The 26,031-nt window shown below is 38.5% G+C and overlaps 1 protein-coding gene across 6 annotated transcripts; it reads left to right on the forward strand.

Annotated features, from left to right (window-relative positions):
- The first annotated feature begins 606 nt into the window (after positions 1 to 606).
- LOC122068068 lies at positions 607 to 25,483 on the forward strand. Of its 6 annotated transcripts, XM_042631911.1 has the most exons (7): positions 608 to 641; positions 851 to 969; positions 16,634 to 16,834; positions 21,672 to 21,987; positions 22,206 to 22,311; positions 24,476 to 24,619; positions 25,139 to 25,483. In XM_042631911.1, the coding sequence occupies exons 4-7, from the start codon at positions 21,719 to 21,721 to the stop codon at positions 25,391 to 25,393; spliced, it is 774 nt and encodes a 257-aa protein (XP_042487845.1). In that variant the 5' UTR covers positions 608 to 641; positions 851 to 969; positions 16,634 to 16,834; positions 21,672 to 21,718; the 3' UTR covers positions 25,394 to 25,483. The 6 variants fall into 6 exon arrangements, with proteins under 6 accessions (XP_042487843.1, XP_042487847.1, XP_042487845.1 ...); XM_042631909.1 differs by lacking the exon at positions 16,634 to 16,834 and having other exon boundaries at positions 607 to 641; XM_042631913.1 differs by lacking the exon at positions 16,634 to 16,834 and having other exon boundaries at positions 607 to 641; positions 21,695 to 21,987.
- Positions 25,484 to 26,031: the final 548 nt, after the last annotated feature.

The raw sequence follows: 26,031 nt of genomic DNA on the forward strand, positions 1-26,031 counted from the left end.
CCCCTCCTTGTGCTAGCTGCTTTTTTTTTTTTTTTTTTTTTTTTTGGGTACATCTTGTGCTAGCTTCTACTAGAGAATGTTTGACCCAAACACAAGGAGAGTTTTTTTATCATCCATGATAATGAGAGATCTCTTAATCCACCATGAAGCAACCCTATGATTAGACTCAGACAGTTAACCCCATCATCAAACCCCCTCCACATATTGCATGGGATTGAAAGAACCCTTCCTTAATCCAATCCAAGGATCAAGAGTTGTGGGTTCAGAAATTCACTCTTAACCATAGGGTAAAAGGAAACTCAAGTCCCCTATTCACATTCAAATTGAAGGAAAGCATCACATAGGTGTTTTGGTCAATTTGAGGCTTTGAGACTGTAAAACTAGAATACTCTTTAGGAGCCGTTTGATATCGTTCTTAAAAAACGTTTCTATCGTTTTTTTGTTTTATTGAAACAGAAAACGTAAAAATCTGTTTGGTGCATCGGAGATGTGTTTCAGTTTTTATGAAACAAAAATTAAAAAAAAAAGGGGAAAATGAGGCAAAAGTCGCTCCAAAAGCTAGTTCCGACTGACGTTTCGTTTCAAAATCCCTAATTTGGAACTATCGTTCCCGATAGCTGTAGCGTGAGGAGCATCTGCAGGTAAACTCTTCCTCTTCTTCTCCTCTCTTCTTGTCTCTTCTTCTCCTCTGTTCGCGTACTCGTTTCTTCTCCTCTTTTCTTCTCTCTTCTTCTCCTCTGTTCGCTTCTCTCCTTTTCTCTTCTCTCTTCTTCTCCCCTGTTCGCACTTTTGTGTTTTTCTTCTTCTGTTCTAACCGTTTCTCCTTCTTCTTCATTTACTATAATCACAGATCAAACAGGAATGGGATTTAGGGCTTTTTTTTGAGTGATTAAGATAGAAATATATTCTGGGTTGAAGAAGATCAAACTTCAACGTTTTGAGGAGAAATTTCGATCACACGCATAGCAGGTAACATCTTCTTCTCTTCTATTTCTTCTTCTTCTCTTTCTGCTTCTTCTATAGGTAAATCGTTTCATTTTTCTATGCCATATGAAACCCTAATCACGTTTGTGAGAGAGAGAGAGAGAGAGAGCGAGACGATTTAAAGGGAGACACTTTGCTTCTCGTTTCTTCCGCTGGTCCTCTAAAGCTTTGACTGAAATGGCAATCCAAATCTCATAAAGGAGAGAGAATCCATTCCATCTCTCTCTCTTTCTCTCTGTAAAAGGACATTGCAGAGTGTGTCGGTTCTGTATTTTCTCACTATCTTTTATGGATTACACGGTTTTGATTTCATGTTAGACCCCACTCCATTATTCATATAACTTTAGGCTTCTCATCCAATCTGAGACCCCTCATGTGAATAGAGTTTCTTTGAAGTTTGATTGGAATCTCTCACTGTCAGCGTAAACCCAATTGGATATTTCTAAATTCCTCACTGGCTAGAATTTCAATAATAAAATGCGTTATTGGTATTGTTTCTACAGAGAGTATCAATAGACTTGGTCAATCTTTATAGTCTGTGAGGGAAGAGGGTCCCCTTCTTCAACTCTGCTTCTCTTTCCTCTTGAAAAAGTTCAATGAAGGGCAAACCAGTTCAAAGCTTTGTCCCTTTTCTCTCAAGTCTCTTGCACTTTTTTCTCATTTAACCCAATTGTGTTTTCTTTCTTTCTCCGTTTCCATCTCTGTTTCTCCTTCAACTTTGGAAACATTAATTACAACTTCAATCTCTCTTCTCCAAGCATTTAATGGCATTCATATCAGTTTCTCATTTCATCCCAGGTTTTACTTGCGTTTCATGTCCTTAGACAGAACCCACTAACCAATCTTGTTCCTTCTGCTTTTTCTAAAGATCTCTCTGTTTTGCTATCAAACCCAGTTTGGATTTTTCTCTAGAAGCCCTTTTGCAGATCCTTTCTCTCATGGATCTACTGAACAAGTTTTATTATCAACATGGAACTCAAGTTTAATTCAATATTTAATTTCAACGACCCTAATCACATCTATTAGTTGATATAGGTTGATAATCGTGGATGTGGTATGTTTGTGTAGTTCAAAGATGAAACACTTATCTCTATCATATACCGTACATTATGTTCAGAAAGCTCAACATCAACATCATCCACACCACCGTCCACTTCGAACGAGTACATGAAAGGATATTTGGAAGTGACACTTAAAGGATTAGAGGACCAAACAAACAAGGTGAAAGACATCCTCCATGCATTTAAATCTTTAGACTTAGACAAAAAGTGAAAATTTGGAAAATTATGTAATAATTAACTGGGACAAGGCATTGTTAATTCTGTATTTTATTCATCCTTTGGGAACCATGTTTTTTTTTAGTTGGTATGTAATATTTTATTGTCCCAAAGGATTTGTATGCTTATAGTATTTTAATGTTATTTTTGTAATTATTGACTTAAAAGAAAAGAAAAAAGAAGAAAAAAAAATGTTTCTGAAACAAGCATTACAAAACAGCAGAACTGTCATTTTTTTGCTCTGAAACTGTTCTAGAAACAGATTCACCAAACAGCCTTAAATTGTTTAAAAACGGCGTTTTGACACAGAAACTAAAATTTCCGTTTTTGACACGAAACAGAGTTTCTGGAACAGAAACGATACCAAACAGACCGTTTGGTATCGTTTCAAAAAAATGTTTCTATCGTTTTTTTTGTTTTGTTGAACGAAAAAAAGGCAAAAAACTGTTTGGCAACCTTCCGTGTGTTTCAGTTTTTTTAAAACAAAAATGAAAAAAAAAAAAAAAAAACGATTTGGAGGACAAAAGACGAATTGTTGTTCCGTCCGTGTGGTATAGTTCCAAACTTGTAAAACTCGTTCCCGATAAAATCACTCGCCCTCTATCACCTCACCCTATCACCTTTGCACACTAAGAACTGGAGAAGCACGATCGACCCTCACTCCTCGACACAGCTGGTACATCTTCGCTTTCTTTCTTCATCTTCATTCTTCTTCTCCTCTGTTTTTGCTATTCTCTATTTCGCCCAAACCCTAACCAAATGGTTCTTGTATCGTTCTTCTCAAGGGAGAACTCCGCTGCTCATCTCTGCTCGTCTTTGCTCGTCGATCACGTCTGGAAGTCTCAGATTTCATCTGTGAAGACTTAGATCTCTGCTCGTTTTCGCTCAAACAAGTATCCCTATTTCTCTCCCTAGACTGGGAAGCCTCTGATGAACTTCCATTGACCCATCTCTCCAATCTAGAAGTGGCTCCATCTCCCTCCGAAGCCTCTCTGCAATTTTTTCTGCAATTTGTTTTTCTGCGAAATTGTGATATTGAATGGTACTGTTATGGAGAACAACTAAAAAATTAGGCAATTGGAGACTTGGGTTTTCTAGGGTTAGTGGTTATATGTGGAGTCCAAGTGAGTTATTAACTGAACGATTCCATGTGCCATAGTTATGTTTGAGGTAAGGAGAATTTAACAATTTCTTCTTTCGTTAGCTTCTCTGCTGATTCCTCATTGAGTCGAATTTATACACTTTAATGAGGTGGGTAATTCCCATTAGTTGATGCTGAAGAAAGTTTCCATTCAGATCAGAAATTTCATATAGATATTCTAGAAAGGCAAATTTTGTGCCCTGTTTCGGAATTTTCTTAAATTTGACTTTCATTTACAAATGATTGGACAATAACAGAACTAAAATTTCATTTGTTCATATAAGATATATGCTTTTTGAGTTGGGGAATTTCACATCTGGTGGCAGAAAAGAGCACTAAAACTAAGGAAACAGAGCATGTGAACTGGAAAATGAAGTATTTTGTCCTTGCAATTATTGATGTTTTCTCATCCTTTGGCTCCTCTTGTTGAAGCAACACTTTTTTATCCTTGCATTCGACCACATTGTTTTTGTTGGTACAATTCTCTAATTGTTGATCCTTCCCTTGGAATCTTCAGCTAGTGGCTCATCTTTGTCTTCACTGGCCCCTCCGGTTTCTTTAACACTGTCTACACCTTTAGGAACTAGTTCTCAAAGAAAGTGATCTTTGATCAAGGGTTCCTTCTCTTTGATTTTTTTTTTTCTGCCTTTGACAATGCTAGATCGAGCGCAGCTTACTCCTTAAGTTTGTTGTTGTTAGGATTTTGGTAGTACCTCAAGATTTAGCTTGATGGATGCCAGATTGGAAGATCTTTGTCTTATGTTGCTTATATTACTTTTTGTTTCTTTAGTACAAGAAATTGTTATTCTGGGAAATTTTTCAAAGCTGATTTTTCTGCATGCATGCAAGTTTTATTTACAAGTGGTTGTATCAAACATAATTTACAATTGTTTGTATCGAGATATAATTTTAGATGTGCAAGGAGAGGCCTTTAATTGGTTTGTAGGTGTTGAATTTGGTCTTGTTTGTCTAATGGGAAAGAGTGGAGGGTCACGGGTGTGTTATCTTATTTTTTTTAGTAGTTCTTGAAAGAAGTGTTTGGTTGCAAATCTTAGTTTGTCGTTCAAACTCAAGAACAATATTAAAAGGAAGATTGGAACCAGAAGATGAGCTTTGTTATTTCTTTTTTTAGTGCTTAGTCTTTATTATTCAGAATGAATTAGAAAAGGAAACATTATTGGTTAATCTAAACCAACCCAACACAAGAGAAGTAAGGATATAAACAGACTCCAATTTTACTAGTTGATGCATAGGGGCACACACATCATTATTGTTTGGATATATGGTGGCTATGAATCATAGCTACTACCCTCTATGGAGGGTCCCAAATTTGGAAATTACCATTACAGAACCTGATCTAACAATAATATCCTTTTTTGATAGTTGGAGGGGTCCTCTTTCTTGGGCATTTATATCATCTTGTACTTGATTAATGCATGATCACAACCATTGATCAATTACAATTATTTCTGCTCCATTTTTGATCAATTTTTATATTTATGTCCTTAGACGTAGTTGGTGATGATCCAATTGATGACAATTGAATTGAACTTTGAGATACATATTGGGCTTTCTATCTCAAAATTGCATCGATTTTCTAATCTTGTATTATTGAAGAATGTATAATAACCCAGTATGCTAACTTTTTACGCTAACTTATAATGTCTAGTTATTATGGCTGGAAGTAGTATCCCTGCCGTTAAGTGGTCAGAATTTGAGATCACTGTTTTCATTGAGGCAATGAAAGAAGCTGTAAAAAATGGTCACAAATCTGGTAATTCATTTAACAAAATTGGATGGGCGGACATTACAAAGCAATTTGAGAAGGCTTTAAATCGTATAGTTGGGAGAGAACAATTACGCAAAAAGATGAACAAGTTGAAATCAACAATTCAAGAAACTACTTGACACAACTGGATATGGGTGGAAGTCAATGACAAAATCAGTCACAGTTGATGATGAGTCCGTATGGAAGTTAGTAATCTCTTACCAACTTCTGAATTACACTATTTTCTTGGGTCAGTCAATGAGTAGTTTTATTGTCACACCAAATTAGGCCTTAAATGCAAAGTATTCACCATTCTCATGTTTCCCCAGATACTCCCAAAATAATGCTCAGTAGTATTAGGCCCTTGTTTTCCCTAGATGCTCTAATTAATGGTTTACGGATTGAGAAGCTCTGATCCAAAGTTGTTGTCGAGAGAGTGAGAGAATACCTACACCGAGAGTTTGAAAGCAAACAAGGGACAAAAACGAGAGAGAGATAGGAAGACGGATACTGCATAGGGTACTAATACTACTGAGCATTATTTTGGGAGTATCTAGGAAAACATGAGAATGGTGGATACTTTGCATTTAAGGCCTAATTTGGTGTGACAATAAAACTACTCGTTGATTGACCCAAGAAAATAAAGTGTAATGCAGAAGTTGGTAAGAGATTACTAACTCCCACAATGTTAACCCCAAAGTACACAATTTAACAACTCCACAATAGCCTTAAGGATGGCTGATAGAAAATCAGAGGAATAACACAGAAACAACCAACAACAATACTCCTGAAATATAACTTGAAAACAGAAAAAAAAAACCCAAGCTAAACAGTCCCAAAAGAGAGGAGAGAGAAACCTGCGGCAGGGAAAGAGAGAGGGGTGCGGCTGGCTCTGTGTAGCTCCAATGGGGCTGCACTTCTGGTCGAGTGGAGGTCCTTGAGGGCAGTAATAACTTGTGAGTTTGAAAAGATTCTGACGGTTGAGGTTGAAGATACGGTAGATCTTGAATTCCAGCCCTAGGAGAGAGAATTTGAATTGATTCTTCCATAACTTGCAACTGGTTGACTGAACAGCTTCAAGAAAATAACCGATTGGTCCTACAGTACATCTGAACACCTTCCAGTAGTAGTTCTTTAGTCAGTTATCAGATCGAGAAGAGATGAGAGTTCGTAGATCAAGAAACATCCCATATTTCCAAGCTTGATCGATTTTGATTTTTGGGAATTCTGACCAGATTGTTGTGTTCACAGTAGCAGCAAATGAACAGCAGATAATGATGTTCGAATACAAGAATTAAAGAGCAAGGAACAGAGATAAAGTGGGGGAGTGGCTGTCTCGGCTAGGGCTTCTCACCCACAGCTATCCCGGCTGTTCTAACAGTTTGACTGCAATATTCTTTTATTCAAATTTGAAAATCAAGTTACATAAGCTCCTCTATATATAGAGGGCAGATCTAGCTACAAGCAGCCATATTAGGATTAAGAGATGAACTCCTATTACAACTAGGAGTTAGAAATAGACTAGAACTAGGAATTAGAAATAGACTAGGACTTATAACTCCAACATGGAGTGACTCACTTAACTAACAGCCCCTACTGGGCCTTACAACTGATGGGCCCATATGGCCCTTTATTGAAAATATAATAAACTAATGAAAGAAATCGGTGGGCCCATTGGGCCCACTCTTTAAGTGAATCGATCCACAGAAAAAAGATATATTTAATGTTTAAATAATAGTAGCAGAAAAACAGACGAGAAATTGAAGGGGTGAAGTATAACAGAAATCAGAGAAGAATAAAGATTCAATAGGAAAAGAAAAATGATCAGAAAGATACCATCTACTGCCTAAAATTTATTGATAGCTCCAGCTATAGAGCAATAATCACACAATGTCTTAAGCCACTTTATTTTTATGAGTCAATGAGTTATTTTCATACCATATGAAAAAATTGTCTTGTGAATGGTTCATTTTTTACATATCTATATATGTAATACTATGCATTTCTTTAACTTCTGTTCACATCACAGGAGCTAAAGTCTCTGTACGTTCACCTTCTATTACTAAATGCTAATACCCTTACAACTCTTGACTCTTTTTTTTTATATAGGGTTGGGTGATGTAGATTCACATTATGGAAGAAGATATGAGAGGAAGAAGGGTCCAACGAAGAAGGCCCAATCGACCCCCACTTAGACCACTTGAGTGGCTAAGTCATTATTTAGAAATAAGGGCCCATCGATTAGGATGCTATTTAATTATTTTTTTTAATAAGTAGAGGCCCATTGTGCCCATTGATTTATGTCCCCTTAATGGGTATTAGTGAAGTGGTATGTCCAATCAAGTTTGTTTTAGGACTCTATTTCTCCACATAGGTTTAGTCCTAGTCTTAGTATGACTGTAATTAGGAAGGTCCTGCCCTCTTTAAATAGGGGAGCTTATTGTACAATTATTTTTGGATTTGAATAAAAGATTTTTGCAGTCAAACTGTTAGAACAGCCAAGATTGCTGTGGGTGAGAAGCCCTGGCCGAGATAGCCACTCCTCCCCCACTTTATCCCTGTTTTTCTCCTTCATTCTTGCATTTGATCACCTCTTATTTTCTGTCTACTGTTATTACTGTTATCATATCAGTTCTGGCCATTAAATCTTAGAAACCAGAATTGAGCAGACCTGGAACCTCGGTTTTTGAGACCTGTGATCTCTCTCTGAAGGGCATTCTGAAATCTGATTGAAGTATTACTGTTGGGAGTTGTTCCAAGGTCCTAAAGGATCAATCGATCCTCTTCTTGAAGCTGTTCAAGTCAACCAGTTGCAGGTTCTTAAGAATCTTCTCAGTTTTCTCTCTCATAGGGCTGAAATCAAGAATCTTCATATCTTTAATTCCAACCTTCAGAATTTTATTGGACTTACAGGTTTTTGTTGCCTTCAAGGGACCTCCATTTGACCAGAAGTACAGCTCCATTGGAGCTACACAGTACATACAACCAGCCGCACCTCTCTCTCTCTTTCCCAATCATAGGTTTTTCTCTCCTAATTTTGGGTCTGATTTTTTGGTGTGATTTGCTACTGACTTTTGGTTCTTTTTACTGTTATACTTGCTGGTTATTTACTGTAATATATCCTTGGGTCTTATTCTCTTATAATCGAGTACCTTGTTGGGGAATTACTTTTGTATTTGGGGTTATCCTTGTAGGGGTTAGTAATCTCTTACCAACTTCTACATTAAGTGGTATCAGAGCTATGTCTCAATCAGAAGAACCCCAACTCACTCTTCAAGATGTGATGAAAGCAATCCAAGCCTTATCTACAAGGATGGATGGATATGACTGATAGCTGACTGATCTAAAAGAGAGTACTGCTGCTCACTTATAACACCCAACCAACTGCTGCCCAAACTAATGTTCAGCCTACTGTCAATTACACTGGTAATGTTCCCAGAAGAGTCACCATGCAACCTCGAAGGAATGTACCAGCTTGGAATGAAGAGTATGATGAGTATGACAATCACCTTTATCATCCTGATGATACATAGAAGGTCAAGCTGGAACTGAAAGAGTACAATGGAAGACATGATCCTGTCTATTACCAAGATTGGGTGAATTCTTTTAATGATTACTTCCGGTGGTACCGTGTGCCTGAAGAAAGAAAAGTCCAATTAGTTCTCACTAAGCTGATTGGTGGAGCTAAGGACTGGTGGTATAATGAAGAAGATAAGCTCATACACAGTTGTGATATGTCTCACAGTTGGGAAGACTTAGAGTTTATCCTCAATAATAGGTTCCTACCACCAACCTATAAGTGTCGGCTTTACGAGATGTTGAATACCCTCAGGCAAGTTACTATGACTGTAGAAGAGTACATTAATCGCTTCAATGAGTTGCTTTCACGAACAAGTGCCCACAAAGAAGAAGAGTTACTCATATCCCGTTTCAAATTGGGACTGAGACATGACATTCGTGATAAGCTTGGAGTGATTGAGATGCCCTCCTTCAATACCTATTTTGATAAGGCATTAGAGGCTGAAGATTTGATTAAATCATCCCCAAGGAGGTATAACCAACCCCCGGAAAGCAGACTACTAGTGGCACCAACAAAACCTAGTGGATACCCTACCCGAACTCCCTCTGATACACAGGATAAGGGTAAGGCTCCAATAGGGGCGAGAGAATGGATCTGCAACCTGCTACAATTGTGGAAGAACTGGTCATATGGCAAAATTTTGCCCCAAGCATGGACGATCCAACTCCATCATCAGTGCCATTGAGTCCATCCCTGATCTACAAGTTTATGATCCTCAAGATGATGATTGGACTGTCAACATTGTGGAAGGAATGGAAGATGAACCTGATGACATCGTACCAGAGGATGATTAATGCAAGAGTAGATTACACGAAATTACCCCAGCAGTTTATAACCCCAAACAATACAAGTAACAGCAGGAAACAAAGAAATATGACCATTAAATAAACCTCCAAGGTTACAATACCCATACAGGAGCAAAACTAGCCCAAAACCCAACCCGATAGGAGAGAGAAAGACTTGTTATAGAGCTGGAGAGAGGTGCGGCCAGGTCTGTAGGATTCCGATTGATCTCACTCTTGGGCGTAGATAGTCCCTAAGGAGGGTACAAAAACCCCCAAAGTTGAGAGGATTCTGTACTGGTTGTGAAGTTACAAGCTTTCTTGATTTTCTGACCTAGGAGAGAAAACTTCAAGATTCTTCAGAACAACAACTAGTCGACTCAGATGGTCTTTAAAAGAGGATTGATCGATCTTCTAAAAGTGTAGGGCCAGTCCCCAAAAGGATCTGCAGACCAAATCTTAGACTTGGGCAGTGATAAGTGTTGATTGGCTTCAAGAAAAGGAACTCCTCGGCTGATCGATTCTGGTTTTTAATGCTTGGACAGATCTGAACTTCTTTAATACTCACAACAATAAACATAAACAACAATTAAGAATGAAAATAGAAAGATTAAACAAAGAAAAAACAAGGGAAAGTGGGGGAGGAGGTGGCTATCTCAGCCTGGGCTTCTCATTCACAGCTATCGGTTGCTTTTAGAATTTAGTTGCAAACTTTCTTTTCATTCAAATCTGAGAAATAATGGTACATATGCCTCTCTATTTATAGAGAAGTTTACAATCATACTAAGACTAGGAGCTAGTTTCCAACGGACTAGGCACTCCTACGATAATTAGGAGTTCAAAATAGGACTAGGACTAGAACTTGACTTTATGACTCCAACATGGAGTAGGACTATCTAACTAATAGTCCATATAGGACTTTACAACCGACTAATGGCTTAAAAGACCTTTATTGAATTAAATAACAACTAATTAAACTAATGAATTAAATCCCGTTTTTCTACCTTCTACCCATATTTTAGGCCTAGTAAAGTGGCCAATTTCAAAGAAAACCTATGGGATCAAATGCCCAACACATACATAACACAACCCAAGGCTTATTAGCAATAAAATAAGCCCAAGTGACTTATCTACATCAATGATGATCCCTTTGCTTATGTTAATATGGTGGCACGAATCTTGATGGCTGAAACTAAATGAGAAGATATTATCTTCTACACTTTGATGTCTAGTGGACCTAACAAGGCTCAAGTGATTGTGTGAACATCGTCTCTCAAGCTTTTGTGATAGAAGGAAGCTCAAGACAGAGCTCCATCCACAACCATATAAGTTATCACTTCTAGACAACAACACCATAAATGTCACTCAACGTTGTCCTGTACCACTGAAAATTGCAGAGTATGAAGATGATGTATGGTATGATGTCATTCCCATAGTCCTCATCGACGTACTACTTGGAAGGCCTTGGCTCTATGACAACAATTTGCTAGTTCAAGGTACTAAGAACCAATGCTTCTTCGATCACAAAGGTAAGCCTTTCATTTTAAATCCACTCAACATACCACAAGTGAAGGACAAGTTAAGGGCTGCCCAAGTAAGAAGACAACATGTCCTAAAGAAGATAGCAACAACCCCTTCCAAAGCTACTACTGAGCAAAAGAAGCCACCCTCCAATGACAATTTCAGCAAGAAGGCCACGGTGGACAACAAGCTATGTGTGCTGCCCCATATAGAGTTCTTAACTACTAGTGAAGAAACCGGTTTGATTTTGGCCTTTGTGACTAAGATGACTGAAATGGTGAAAGAGGTAAAGCATCCACCACAAATCAAACTACTTGCTGATTTTTCAGATTTGGTGCCTGATGAATTACTGGATGAACTACCACCTATGAGGGACATCCAACATGCTATTGACCTTGTGCCTGTCAGTGCTCCCAAATTTGCCCACGTATCGTCTCAGCCCTACTGAGCATGCCGAGCTCAAGAGACAAGTGGATGATCTACTGAGAAAGGGTTTTCTAGTAGAAAGCATGAGTCCATGCGTAGTACCAACCCTACTAATGCCAAAGAAAGATGGATCTTGGCGTATGTGCATTGATAGCCGTGCAATCAACAAGATCACGGTAAAGTACAGATTTCCTATTACTCGCTTGGATGATATGCTTGACATGTTGACAGGAGCCTCCATCTTCTCAAAGATTGATCTACGAAGTGGCTACGATCAAATTTGAATCCATCCAGGGGATAAATGGAAAACAACCTTTAAAACAAAAGAAGACTTCTATGAGTGGGAGATTATGCCTTTTGGTCTCACTAATGCACCTAACACTTTTATGAGGGTGATGACACATGGACTATGACCCTTCATCGGCAAATTTCTCGTAGTATATTTTGATGACATACTAATATACAACAAAGCACAAAATGAACACTTGGAGCATCTGAGACGTGTCATGAGAGTACTACGGGCAGAGAAGCTGTACATCAACTTGAAGAAGTGTTTCTTTATGCTGCCCAAGATTTTCCTTGGCTTTATTGTGTCTTCATAAGGTATAAAAGCTGATCCGGATGAGGTAAAAATTGTGGTTGATTGGCCTATTCCAAAGACCATGACCGAGATTCGTAGCTTTCATGGTCTTGCCTCATTTTACTGACGACTCTTCTGGAACTTCAGCCCCATTTTAACCCCAAATACGGAATGCACAAAAGGGGGAAAAGTTCCATTTCAATGGACTCTTGCAGCCACTAAAGCTTTCAACTTGATCAAACAAAAAATTACAGAAGCACCAGTGCGTAGACTATCCAATTTTGATCTTATGTTTGAAGTGGCTACTGATGCATCCCATGTTGGGATAGGAGGAGTGCTTATGCAAGAGGGCCATTCGATTGCCTTCTACAGTGAAAAGTTGAATGATGCAAAAAGAAGGTATTCTACTTATGACTTAGAACTCTATGCCGTTGTTTAAATTCTCAAGCATTGGAGACATTACTTAATTGGCAAAGAGTTCGTACTGTATTCGGATCATGAAGCACTAAAATACTTGCATTCACAAAAGACCATTAGTGATCAGCGCGCTAAATGGATCTCATACTTGCAAAGATATGTATTTGCTCTCAAGTACAAAGCTGGAAAAGAGAAGTGGCTGATGCACTTAGTCGAAAGATGATGATGAATACCTTCACAGTACAAAGTGCAGGAGTGGAACACATCAAAGTGGAGTACATTAATGATGCTGATTGTTAAGAAGTATTCAACAACCTACAAGGAGGAAGGGATGACAGATTTGCTATACACGATGGGTATCTTTTCAAAGGCACTCGTTTCTGCATCCCAAACACCTCTTTGTGACATCACTTGATTCGAGAGCTACATAGAGGAATGGGTGGACACTTTGGCAAGAACAAAACATACTCCATGATGAAAGACTTATACTTTTGGCCTTAACTCTTGAAAGATGTACAACATGTGATACAGAGATGCCGTACATGTCAACTTGCTAAAGGAGAAAAGAAGAATCGGGGTTGTACACACCTCTGCCCGTTCCACACGCACCTTGGCTAGACATAAACATGGACTTTGTCCTAGGCTTACCAACTACATGGGAAAGGTATGATTCCATATTTGTGGTAGTTGATCGTTTTTCCAAGATGACACACTTTATCTCGTGTAGGAAGACTCTTGGTGCAAATCACTTGGCCAAACTCTTTTTCAAAGAAATAGTGCGGATATATGGTTTGCCACAAACAATTGTTTCAGATAGGGATGTCAAGTTCATGAGCTACTTCTGCAAGACCCTATAGATGAAAACAAATACTAAACTCAAGTTCTCCACGGCATTCCATCTTCAGACAAACGGACAAACTGAAGTGGTGAATAGAAGTCTTGGTAACTTACTTTGTTGTCTAGTCCGTGACTATGAGAAGACTTGGCTATGTATACTAGACATTACAGAATTTGTCTGTAATAGCTCCGTCAATTGTTCCACTGGTCGTACACCATTCGAGATTGTTCTTGGACTGAAGCCACAACGATCGGTTGACTTGGTACCTTTGCCACCTCAGGCCCGTAGTAGTGTTGAAGCAGATGAGTTTCTTAGACACATCAGAGAGGTATATACTGATGTTCGTAGTCACATTGCTGTTAGCAATGGCGGGTATCAAGCAACTGCTAATTGTCATCACCGCTACGTGGAATTTCAGCTTGGTGATATGGTAATGGTTCGAATTCCACCTAAGAGGTTTCCTCCTGGTACAGTGCACAAGCTCCATCCTCCGAACATGGGTCCCTACAAGGTCTTGAAACGCATTGGCACTAATGCTTACATGCTAGAGCTACCTCCTAATCTGAAGATCAACAATGTCTTTAATGTTGCTGATCTCACGATATATTTGGGACACCATTCTGATGAAAGTGACACTGAGCACGCCCTCAAGCTTCCTCAACTTGCGAGGCCAACAGATGAGGTTATTGAAGATGTTCTCGACAACAAGTTCACTACAGTTCATGGGGGCAAAGGGTACTACTTCCTCATCAAGTGGAAAGGGCGACCACAAGAAGATTGTACTTGGATCCATGCTAATGACTTTCGACGCCTTGATGCGGATCTCTATGAGTACTACATGTCCTTTATCCATTCATTGGAGTTGAATAATTCTAAAAAGGGGGGAGCTGATGTAGATTCACATTGTGGGAGGAAGAAGGGTCCAGCCAAGAAGGCCCAATCGACCCCAACTTAGACCACTTGAGTGGCTAATTCATTATTTAGAAATAAGGGCCCATTGGGCCCATCGATTAGGATGCTATTTAATTAGTTTTTTTTAATAAGTAGAGGCCCATTGGGCCCATCGATTTATGTCCCCTTAATGGGTATTAGTGAAGTGGTATGTCCAGTCGAATTTGTTTTAGGACTCTATTTCTCCTATAGGTTTAGTCCTAGTCTTAGTATGACTGTAATTAGTAAGGTCCTGCCCTCTTTAAATAGGGGAGCTTATTGTACAATTATTTTTGGATTTGAATAAAAGATTTTGCAGTCAAACTGTTAGAACAGCCGAGATAGCTGTGGGTTAGAAGCCCTGGCCGAGACTGCCACTCTTCCCCCACTTTATCTCTGTTTTTCTCCTTCATTCTTGCATTCGATCACCTCTTATTTTCTGTCTACTGTTATTACTGTTATCATATCAGTTCTGGCCATTAAATCTTAGAAACCAGAATCGAGCAGACCTGGAACCTGGCTTTTTGAGACCTGCGATCTCTCTCTGAAGGGCATTCTGAAATCTGATTGAAGTTTTACTGTTGGGAGTTGTTCCAGGGTCCTAAAGGATCAATCGATCCTCTTCTTGAAGCTGTTCAAGTCAACCAGTTGCAGGTTTTAAAGAATCTTCTCAGTTTTCTCTCTCCTAGGGCTGAAATCAAGAATCTTCATATCTTCAATTCCAACCGTCAGAATTTTATCAGACTTACAGGTTTTTGTTGCCTTAAAGGGACCTCCATTCGACCAGAAGTACAGCTCCATTGGAGCCACACACAGCCAGCCACACCTCTCTCTCTCTTTCCCAATTATAGGTTTTTCTCTCCTACTTTTGGGTCTGATTTTTGGTGTGATTTGCTACTAACTTTTGGTTCTCTTTACTCTGTACTTGCTGGTTATTTACTGTAATATTTCCTTGGGTCTTATTCTCTTGTAATTGAGTACCTTGTTGGGGAATTACTTTTGTATTTGGGGTTATTCTTGTGGGGGTTAGTAATCTCTTACCAACTTCTACATAATTGGGTGCCCTTCAACTTAGCACTTGCCACTAAGCAAAGACTCTAGAATAGAATAAGAGCTCCTTCATGCCAGTGCCTATTGTAAAATATAATTGTTGAGGATGAGAGTTATTGAATAAATGGGTGATATGTCATAATCCTTGTGGCTTAAAAGGCCTATCTTGTTCAATGATGTCAATTGTCGTATGAAAGTAGGTAGTTTTCTCGAGGTTTTATTTGTTATTGAACATCTTGTTTTCTTGTATAAAAAAAAAAAAGAAAAGAAAAAGGAAACATAGTATTTTCTTTGATATTGACATTACCCAATGAGGGTCTGATCTGTTTACATTTTGAAGAGGGCCTTATGAGTAGGGTTAGATTCAGATGTTTTAGTGAGGTGTCTATGAAGATGTTAGACTCAGTGATGTCTTGAATCTTCCTTGCATTTATGCAGTAGTTGTCACAAGAGATTTTGTATGTGTTGACATAGGCTCCCTCCTATCGTTGTTGTTGCATTTGAAAATGCAGCTGAGAAGGAGAAGAAGAGGATACAAAGGAGTTAACTGACCTAAGTTTAGGTTATTTTGGAGACACAAGAGACTGCATACGTGGTGATATGCCAATTAGTTGTAGAGTTGTTCAAAAATGATAGTCTCTAATATGACTGCAGCTTTAAGTGCTTGAATAGTAGGACACTATGACATGGTTGCTGATATACTCATATACAAGTTTCTTCTCTCTCTCTCTCTCTGAACAACCATCTTCAAATTACTCTATTTTGTGTTCATAGTGAAATTGAGGTGCGCTCCAGTTTGGTGTGCATGTGGAAAGCCTGATTGGTCCTCCATGCTGTCCCAATTAAGAGGTCACTAGGTGGTTTGTCATTTAACCTAAGGACCTTGAGATTTGGTAGTGGGGAGCCAGCAGTCGGGCCAGGTTCAAATCTGTCAAAGGTGGGACCGCTGGACAGTGATGGACCATGTTCACATGCCTTGCAGTAGATAATGGCAGCCCATTCACCAAATAGACACCTTAAGCAGTGGCCTACAAAAAATGGCGATGGACCTGGTTGGTTACAACTTAGTAAAGTGGGCTGTGCTACAGATTTTAAAATTTTGTATCCAACCAAACAGTTTTGTTAAATTAATTTCACTTCACTTGCAACAAGATCACTCAAAAATCTAAAATGTTTTCTCCTCACTTCCCTTGCAACCGAAAGGAGTTGGTTCATTGTGATAGTTATCTTCAGTATTTGGTGTGACTCTTAAGTTCTAATTAGTTTCAGTCGCTTTTTTTTTTGGTTTTCCTATTTAGTTGAGATTAAATAGTTGACAAATTTCGAAATAATTTGCAAGTTGCTGGGGAAAACTGACAACTCGAACTACAAATTATCATGCTCTTTCTGAAACCCAAGCATACCATTTGAGTCGTACGACCATTCCCTCCTCCTTTCCCTTGAAAACAAGAAACCTAAACGGCAGTGAACTCAGAACTCGAAGCAAGGGTTGATCTCGGATGCACATAGGGCCAACAGTGAATCATTTGTCTGTCTTCTGGCAAGTTGTAATTCAATTTTCAATTCCCCCTGGCTTTTGCTCTCATTCCTATATGATTGTGGTAATTTTGACAAAAACGTTGAGTGATTGTTAATAGTTGCATTTGTATAGTGTGAATGATTGAATGTTGAAACCAGATTCTTGTTGCAAGATTTCCATTGCTAGTTTGTCTCTATTGGAATCTAATTGCCCTTCTCTTGAATTGTAGCTCATCACTCTGCAATCTCTCTCTCTGTGTGACCATTTTAGTGTGTTTTCTATTGTCGGAAGCAAGGTACTGAGCTCTTGCAAGCAATATTGGATCTTTAACGGTCAAAAGCATTGAGTTGATAGATGTTATAAGGAGAAGAAAGATTAATGTTGCGTGTACACGAGAGACTAGACGGAAGGGTTAAAAATCGAAGGCTGTAGATGACTTTGAACTCTGGTATTCGGGAGATCAAAGTTATAATGGTGGAGTGGGAATTGTTGTGGACAAAGACTTAAGGACGTTGTGGATGTGAAGAGAGATCATGTCCATCAAGATGATATTTGAGAAAGAGGCTTTACAATAATCATCAAAACAAAATTTTGCAGTACCTATATAGATGATATAAGTATTAATCTAACAAAATTAAAGCTTTATGACATGAATGCTTTTGTAGACTGTGCAAAAGCATACGTGCATTATTGTCATCTGTTAGATGGCCCACAGTCTAACCACTGGTTACAACAATTTTTCCCAAAATTACCACCACCTTAGGATGAATTATGTGTCAAAACTTATCTTGAATACATCACTAGTTTAGGAAGAATAGATACCTTAGGAAATCGGATAAATTTCGTTTTCCGCCTCATCATTGATCATACTCTTGCTCAGCATTTTGAAGACAACAAACGTTTTCAAAATTATTACTCAAGTCAGTTTTGAAGACGACATTGAATATAAGCTTTCCGGATTTTTAACTGATTTTCATGATGTGACTATTGAGAGAGGAGGGAGATGCCGCAAAATGATTTTTTTTAGATATTTGGGATCTATCGTATATAAAGAATGCGATATAGAGGATGATGAGTCACATAGAATTAAAGTGGGATGGATGAAGTGGAAAGGTGCATTATGAGTTTTGTGCAACAGACGTGCCCCTGAAAAAACTTAAAGTAAAGTTCTATAGGACAGTTATACTATCAGCTATGATGTATAGGTCGAAATGTTAGGCTATTAAGCTGTCTAGTGGAGATGAGAATGTTAAGATGGATGTGCGGGGAAACTAGGAAGGAAAAGGCAAGGAATGATCACATTAGAGCAGATTTGGAAATTGCCCTAATAATTGATAAGCTTTGGGAAAGTCATTTGAGATGGTATGGCTATGTTCAACGGAGGTTGTCGAATGCTCTAGTAAGGACGAGTGATCTAATTCAGATAGAAAGATCTAAAAGAGCTAGGAGCAGGCCAAAAATGACCGTAGGAGAGGTTGTGAGGAAATAAATGCACAATTTAGGCTTTGCCCCAGGTATGACCTCAATTAGAGAGGATTGGAGGGCTGGGATCCAGGTAGTGGACTCCATAGCTATTGTGTACTACTTCGCTACTGTTTTTGGCATCAGTTGTTTCCTTCCACTTTTACTTTTCCTTTTCCTTGTCTTATTGAGATCCATGTAGCTGACCCCATTAAGTTGGGATAAAGCTTTGTTGTTGTTGTTGTACTTAGCTTAATTCTTTTCATGATGGCAGTAGACTTTTATACCATACTTTTCTCTGATAGAAGAAGAAAACCCTGTAATCTTCTAACTAGTAGAGACTCGCAACGCCCACCCATTCCCCCCAACCCNGATGGACCATGTTCACATGCCTTGCAGTAGATAATGGCAGCCCATTCACCAAATAGACACCTTAAGCAGTGGCCTACAAAAAATGGGGATGGGCCTGGTTGGTTACAACTTAGTAAAGTGGGCTGTGCTACAGATTTTAAAATTTTGCATCCAACCAAACAGTTTTGTTAAATTAATTTCACTTCACTTGCAACAAGATCACTCAAAAATCTAAAATGTTTCTCTTCACTTCCCTTGCAACCGAAAGGAGTTGGTTCATTGTGATAGTTATCTTCAGTATTTGGTGTGACTCTTAAGTTCTAATTAGTTTCAGTCGCTTTTTTTTTGTTTTCCTATTTAGTTGGGATTAAATAGTTGACAAATTTCGAAATAATTCGCAAGTTGCTGGGGAAAACTGACAACTCGAACTACAAATTATCATGCTCTTTCTGAAACCCAAGCATACCATTTGAGTCGTACGACCATTCCCTCCTCCTTTCCCTTGAAAACAAGAAACCTAAACGGCAGTGAACTCAGAACTCGAAGCAAGGGTTGATCTCGGATGCACATAGGGCCAACAGTGAATCATTTGTCTATCTTCTGGCAAGTTGTAATTCAATTTTCAATTCCCCCTGGATTTTGCTCTCATTCCTATATGATTGTGGTAATTTTGACAAAAACGTTGAGTGATTGTTAATAGTTGCATTTGGATAGTGTGAATGATTGAATGTTGAGACCAGATTCTTGTTGCAAGATTTCCATTGCTAGTTTGTCTCTATTGGAATCTAATTGCCCTTCTCTTGGATTCTAGCTCATCACTCTGCAATCTCTTTCTCTGTGTGACCATTTTAGTGTGTTTTCTATTGCCGGAAGCAAGGTACCGAGCTCGTGCGAGCAATATTGGATCTTTAACGGTCAAAAGCATTGAGTTGATAGATGTTATAAGGAGAAGAAAGATTAATGTTGCGTGTACACGAGGGACTAGACGGAAGGGTTAAAAATCGAAGGCTGTAGATGACTTCGAACTCTGGTATTCGGGAGATCAAAGTCATAGTGGTGGAGTGGGAATTGTTGTGGACAAAGACTTTAAGGACGTTGTGGATGTGAAGAGAGATCATGTCCATCAAGATGATATTTGAGAAAGAGGCTTTACAAAAATCATTAGAACAGAATTTTGCAGTACCTATATAGATGATATAAGTATTAATCTAACAAAATTAAAGCTTTATGGCATGAATGCTTTTGTAGACTTTGCAAAAGCATACGTGCATTATTGTCATCTGTTAGATGGCCCACAGTCTGACCACTGGTTACAACAAATTTTCCCAAAATTACCACCACCTTAGGATGAATTATGTGTCAAAACTTATCCTGAATACATCACTAGTTTAGGAAGAACAGATACCTTAGGAAATCGGATAAATTTCGTTTTCTGCCTAATCATTGATCATACTCTTGCTCAACATTTTGAAGACAACAAACATTTTCAAATTTTAGTTTTCAAAATTATTACTCAAGTCAGTTTTGAAGACGACATTGAATATAAGCTTTCCGGATTTTTAACTGATTTTCATGATGTGACTATTGAGAAGGGAGGGAGATACCGCAAAATGATTTTTTTTAGATATTTGGGATCTATCGTATATAAAGAATGCGATATAGAGGATGATGTGTCACATAGAATTAAAGTGGGATGGATGAAGTGGAAAGGTGCATTATGAGTTTTGTGCAACAGACGTGCCCCTGAAAAAACTTAAAGTAAAGTTCTATAGGGCAGTTATACTACCAGCGATGATGTATAGGTCGAAATGTTAGGCTATTAAGCTATCTATTGGAGATGAGAATGTTAAGATGGATGTGCGGGGAAACTAGGAAGGAAAAGGTAACGAATGATCACATTAGAGCAGATTTGGGAATTGCCCTGGTAAATGATAAGCTTTGGGAAAGTCATTTGAGATGGTATGGCTGTGTTCAACGGAGGTTGTCGAATGCTCCAGTAAGGAGGAGTGATCTAATTCAGATAGAAAGATCCAAAAGAGCTAGGAGCAGGCCAAAAATGACCGTGGGAGAGGTTGTGAGGAAATAAATGCACAGTTTAGGCTTTGCCCCAAGTATGACCTCAATTAGAGAGGATTGGAGGGCTGGGATCCAGGTAGTGGACTCCATAGCTATTGTGTACTACTTCGCTACTGTTTTTGGCATCAGTTGTTTCCTTCCACTTTTACTTTTCCTTTTCCTTTTCCTTGTCTTATTGAGATCCATGTAGCTGACCTCATTAAGTTGGGATAAAGCTTTGTTGTTGTTGTTGTACTTAGCTTAATTCTTTTCATGATGGCAGTAGACTTTTATACCATACTTTTCTTTGATAGAAGAAGAAAACCCTGTAATCTTCTAACTAGTAGAGACTCGCAACGCCCCCCATTCCCCCCCCCCCACCCCCAAAAAAAAAGAAGAAAGAAAAAAAAATAATAAGAAAAGGAATTTCCTCTTTTTTGTAATTTTCTTGAGTTGATTTGTCTTGATTTGGACCAGTATGATTTTGACGTGCATTCGCAATTTTATTATATACTTCTTTATATTATGAAAAGGTTTTATTTGTTCAGATTTTATTCAATTTTTATGTGAATTGGACACTATTAGAACATGATAATTGACTGATTATGTGAAAATAGGTACAGATAAAAAAAATAAAAAGCTTAATTTTTTGCTCCAAACTTTTGAAAGGTAATTGCTTAATTCCTGAATTAATCTGTTTCTGAATTTTACTGTAGTCTGCTTTTCTGATCGAATTTTGACGGATTCTTTCAGATTAGTAAAACGAGTAAATTCCAAATTTCGTTCTTGAACTTTTCTTCAATCCGAATTATCTAACTGTGGTTGGGAATGGGAATGTTTTAGCTATTTTGTGTTAAAACAATATTCTTTAGTTTCTCTCTTCTATTTTCTGCTTTTGAATTCAATGTAAATTTGTCATGGGAGCATTTCATTTTTGTGTTAATTACATTGCAAAGGTTTACTGGTACATGTTATTCTTCTTTTTTATTAGTCGTGCATACACTTTATAGCCAGGTTCATAAAATATCCATAAGCTCCATGGCTTTCCTGGAAGGTGGAGAGAGTTTTTTAGAACCCGTTGACTATGAGGTAAGCATAGAGGATGTAGATATGGTTGATGTAGAAGAAGGTGAGTGTGTGGAGCATGATGAGAACACTGAACCAATAGAAGCTGGTGGAGAAGATGATAAAATGGCTATTCAAGATCCACCCGACAGAAACAGCAGGGGGAAGGGGAAGAGAAAGAAGAAGAAGAAGAAGAATAAGAAGAGGGGCATCTCAACGTCTAGCATCACGGACATAAACAGGTTAAATATTGCTACATTTTGATTTCTGATTTCCAGTCCCTGACGATAGCAATGCGATGGTGTGGTCATTATATATTATTATTGCTATATTCCTTAACACTTACTAACCAAAAAGAAAGATAAATCTATACAAAGAGGATTTAAAAGCTAATCTATTCATGATTTAATTTTTTCTCGACTGTGAGGTTCTCATTCATTCTGTATTATATCTTTTGCAGGTTTGTAATTGACACATGTAGACGTTTGAAAGAAAAGAAATCATACCTAGTCTGGAATGCTGTTGGTTGCCTTGGTATTGGTGCATTTAGTGATCTTGTCAAAGAGGTATGAGATCTTTACCCACTCCATAATATCGTGATTTATGAGAGTTGGTCAACAGATCACTAGATCCTGATTGCTGATTTAAGGGTTATATTCTTGTTCTAGACACTTTTCTCTGTCAGAAAGATGGTGACATTCAATAATCTCCTTTTACATATCTTAGTATGATATGAATTCAGATGAGTTCTGCTGAAACTAATGGTTTAGGACAATGAATGCTAGTTGAGATTAGTTGAATGTCCCTTTGTTTTCATATGAGATGCTTTGACCGCATTTTTTGCAATGAGTGACTTTGTGAATGTTGTGAATTAGAACCCTTTTTCTGGGGGGAGTGTGGTACACTTGGATCTGAAACTGGCCCTTGGTTCTGATTGATGCTGCCAGTATAATTTTGTTTCCCTTGCATTTGCTAGCTGCTGTAGAGTTCTTTTTTGCATGCCATTCAATTTTTTGAAAACTGGCTATTCACCTACTCAGAAATACTCCACCATCCAAGTTGGGCCAATGAAATCTAGGTTGTCTAAAATGCTTGGATGTTTGAAAGAAAAATAAAAAAATATTAAACTAGTAATTGCATGACACAAGTTTGAGGTTGTGGATTAGTGGTGATGTATGTATTTGGCGAAATTTGTGTGGGACTGTGGTAAAATGCACCGTTAGCATCTAGGAATTTTCTTCCAAAATGTTGTATAAAATACAGAAAATATAAGCATGTGGTGGGCTTCTAATTGGTTGGGTGGTGGGTCTAGTGGTTTTTTTTTTCTTTTGCTGTATAATTTGGTCTTTGAGTAGGAGAGGGTGGACCTTGGTGTAATGGTAAGGTTGCTTTATTGTGACCAAGTGGTCACTGGTTTGAGTCAGGAAACAGCATCTCTTCGAAGCAGGGGTAAGGCTGCGTAAATTATGTCCCTCCCCAGACCCCACAGTGGCGGGAGCCTCAGGCACTGGGTATGCCCTTTAGTTGGTCTTGAGTGGCGGCTTGGTTACGTTGGTGACCCTTTATTTAAGCCATGTGAAGAGATATATGATGAAAGAATTTGGATTGGCCACGAGTGAATTTTGTTTGATCTCAACTGTATAGCCTCTTGTTTTGTTGCTTCCCCACCTTGCTTTATCACGCGTTACACACTTCTTAAGATGTAGACATTTCAATCATTTTTCAAAAGCATTATTCCGTACATGGTGAAACTATTTTGAGATATCTTCTGGTTGTCAACTAACTTGAATTATGGTAGAACCAGGCTTATGTAGGTGAACTTTGCTTGTTGCACTGCAGCAGCTTTGGAGCCCAGCTAGCTGACTGTGCTTGTATTGTAGACTTGTACATGAGTTCTATTCATTGGGTGGCAGGACTTCATTTCTATTCTTGGCATGGAAAAGATAAGCTTGTCCTATGATGAGAGTATACTTTTAAATAGTGAATAATTGAAGGCCCCTGCTGACTGCTGTCATTGGCTTTGCAAAGCAAATTTAGTATAACAATTTTGGGAGTATTGTCACTTAACAGTCCAGTGTACCTAAGCTTGTCTTAGTGGCCCAGCGAATTCACCCACATGGAAAAATGATGTGGCAATTCCTACAGTTGGATAGATAGTGGATGGTCTGGATAGGCCATTTGTTGAATTTCAGACTCAAATTTAACGATATACTCCCATGTATTGGCATGCATCCCCATTCTAGTCTATTCGTGCCTATGATATCTTGACCACAACTGTATACTTTTCCCGTAGTCCTAGATTTTTGAAGCTCTATCATACCAATTGGCAAGCTTTGTTTAGGCTGAAACTTGATATTTGAGCGGGGGACCTGAGGATCTACCCGTCCACAAATTTTGGTCCCATCTGACATGACATGTGGCAGATTTTTGGGCCGACCAGATAGACTTTGCTGAATTTGGTTTTTTGAAGAACTTTCTTTTGCTTTGACTTTAGATGGAGTTGTATAGAAAAACAGGATACATGTAGCTGACCCCATATAGTTGGGATGAGGATTTGACGGGCTCAATTTAGTTTATTAATTTAATTGCTTCCATCCATGTGGTCTGTACAGAATTCAAACTGCCATAGGATGTTGTATGTGCATGGGGTTCAAGAATATGATTTTTCGTTGTACTGGTTACCTGGAATTTGGTCATGGTTTGGATTCTTATGACTCTTTGAAATTATAGGTGGATGCAATACAGGCTTGTGGAGGTCAGATGACAGCTGATGGCAAGCGCTTTCGTACAGGGGGTGGCATATTGTGGAGCATTTTGAAAACACGTGGACCAAAGGCTTACAAAGAGATAATGATGAAAGGGAAGGAATTTGAGGTGAGATCTCTCTCTCTGTGTGACACACACACATATCAAAATGAGAATATATTATTGGACCATAGGTTTCTTCTTTGTCTGACACTTCCTATTAACCAACCGTCGTCCACTGGGATGTGGTGACATTTCAGAAGATTCAGACGGACCACACACTTCAAAACTCCTGATGCATGAACTTGTCCCTGTTGTGAACTGTTGTCCTAGCATTCCAAGTTTCATGTTTTATGGCACTCACTGTTCCTCTGGGTGGTCTGGTTATTGTTGTTTCTGCTGATTTAGTGCTTTGGGTTGTTGAGTTTTTTGGAGAGGATCATAGGTTATGCCAAGAAGACACTTAAACCAGTAACAGTTCTTATTAAGCTCTCCTACCCCCCCCTTTTTTTGGGGTGTGTGCCAGTGTCCATCTGACGCTGTGACCCTCACCGCCCCCTAGAGCCGCCATGGAGGACCTGGAGGCAGTTTAAGGTGCCTACCTGAGAGCACGACTAATGATAATCTCTGGATTCTGTTGCATTGCAGAAGCAGTTCAGGCAGCAAAGAGTAAAACAAGTGTCAGAGCAGAACAAAGAGGACCCTTCTCAGAAAATTGCCTGTGATCCTTCTGATAGTATCACTAACCGAGTCTCAAAAGAGAGTTTGCAGCATTCACTGCAAACACAAAGTGAAGAAACAAATGAGACTGATTCTCAAGGGAAAAGGATATCTGTCCTGAACAGGATTCGTGTACCGGTCTCATATGATGACTTGGTTGGAGAGGAACCAAAAGATCAATAAAATTGATTATTACAAATCAAATGATTTCGAGTGTATAGAGGCTTATCATTACCTGTATTCAGTTTTGGCAATTTAATTCTTTTTTTAGTATACTTTATCTCAGCCGGATTGAAATGCACATGTTATCCATAGGTGATCATCTTTCTCTCGCTATTCACCCCCCTGCTTTCCCCAAACGTTTTTTCTTTTTATTGGGAAAATTTTTGACACCCCCAAACTTACCCCTATTTACTCAAACTCCCTTCTTAGAAGTTTCACCTCCGATTTCTCCCCAAAAATTGAACTCTTACCATGCCCCCTACTATGTTAAAATGGTCAAATTACCCCTCTTTTTCACCTCATAATGGGTTCCCTCTTTTTTTTTTCTTTATTTCTTTCTCCCTTCCTGATTTGTTCCTCAAAAAAAAAACAAAAAAAAAAAAATCATCTAACTTGAGAGCTCTCGTTTTTCCTTACAAATTGAGATCTACAATAGAAATTCAAACCAACTAGCCTTTCGCAAATGTTAATCGAAACAGTTTCCACTAGACAGGTTTATATGTAGAAAAGCTATGGATATCTGTGATTACACGAATACAGAAAAAAATACACCATATGAAGATGGGAGACCTAATTTCTCTATGACAATGCTGCATGAC

Source organism: Macadamia integrifolia, unplaced genomic scaffold (assembly GCF_013358625.1).
Source record: "Macadamia integrifolia cultivar HAES 741 unplaced genomic scaffold, SCU_Mint_v3 scaffold337, whole genome shotgun sequence".
NCBI classification, from domain to species: Eukaryota; Viridiplantae; Streptophyta; class Magnoliopsida; order Proteales; family Proteaceae; genus Macadamia; species Macadamia integrifolia.

Bases quoted from the DNA above. Each gene is read 5' to 3' on its own strand.
- LOC122068068 (XM_042631909.1), top strand. From the start codon at position 21,719: ATGGCTTTCCTGGAAGGTGGAGAGAGTTTTTTAGAACCCGTTGACTAT. The intron at 22,312-24,475 runs GTATGAGATCTT...TTGAAATTATAG, and splicing joins TTAGTGATCTTGTCAAAGAG to GTGGATGCAATACAGGCTTG. The intron at 24,620-25,138 runs GTGAGATCTCTC...GTTGCATTGCAG, and splicing joins TGAAAGGGAAGGAATTTGAG to AAGCAGTTCAGGCAGCAAAG.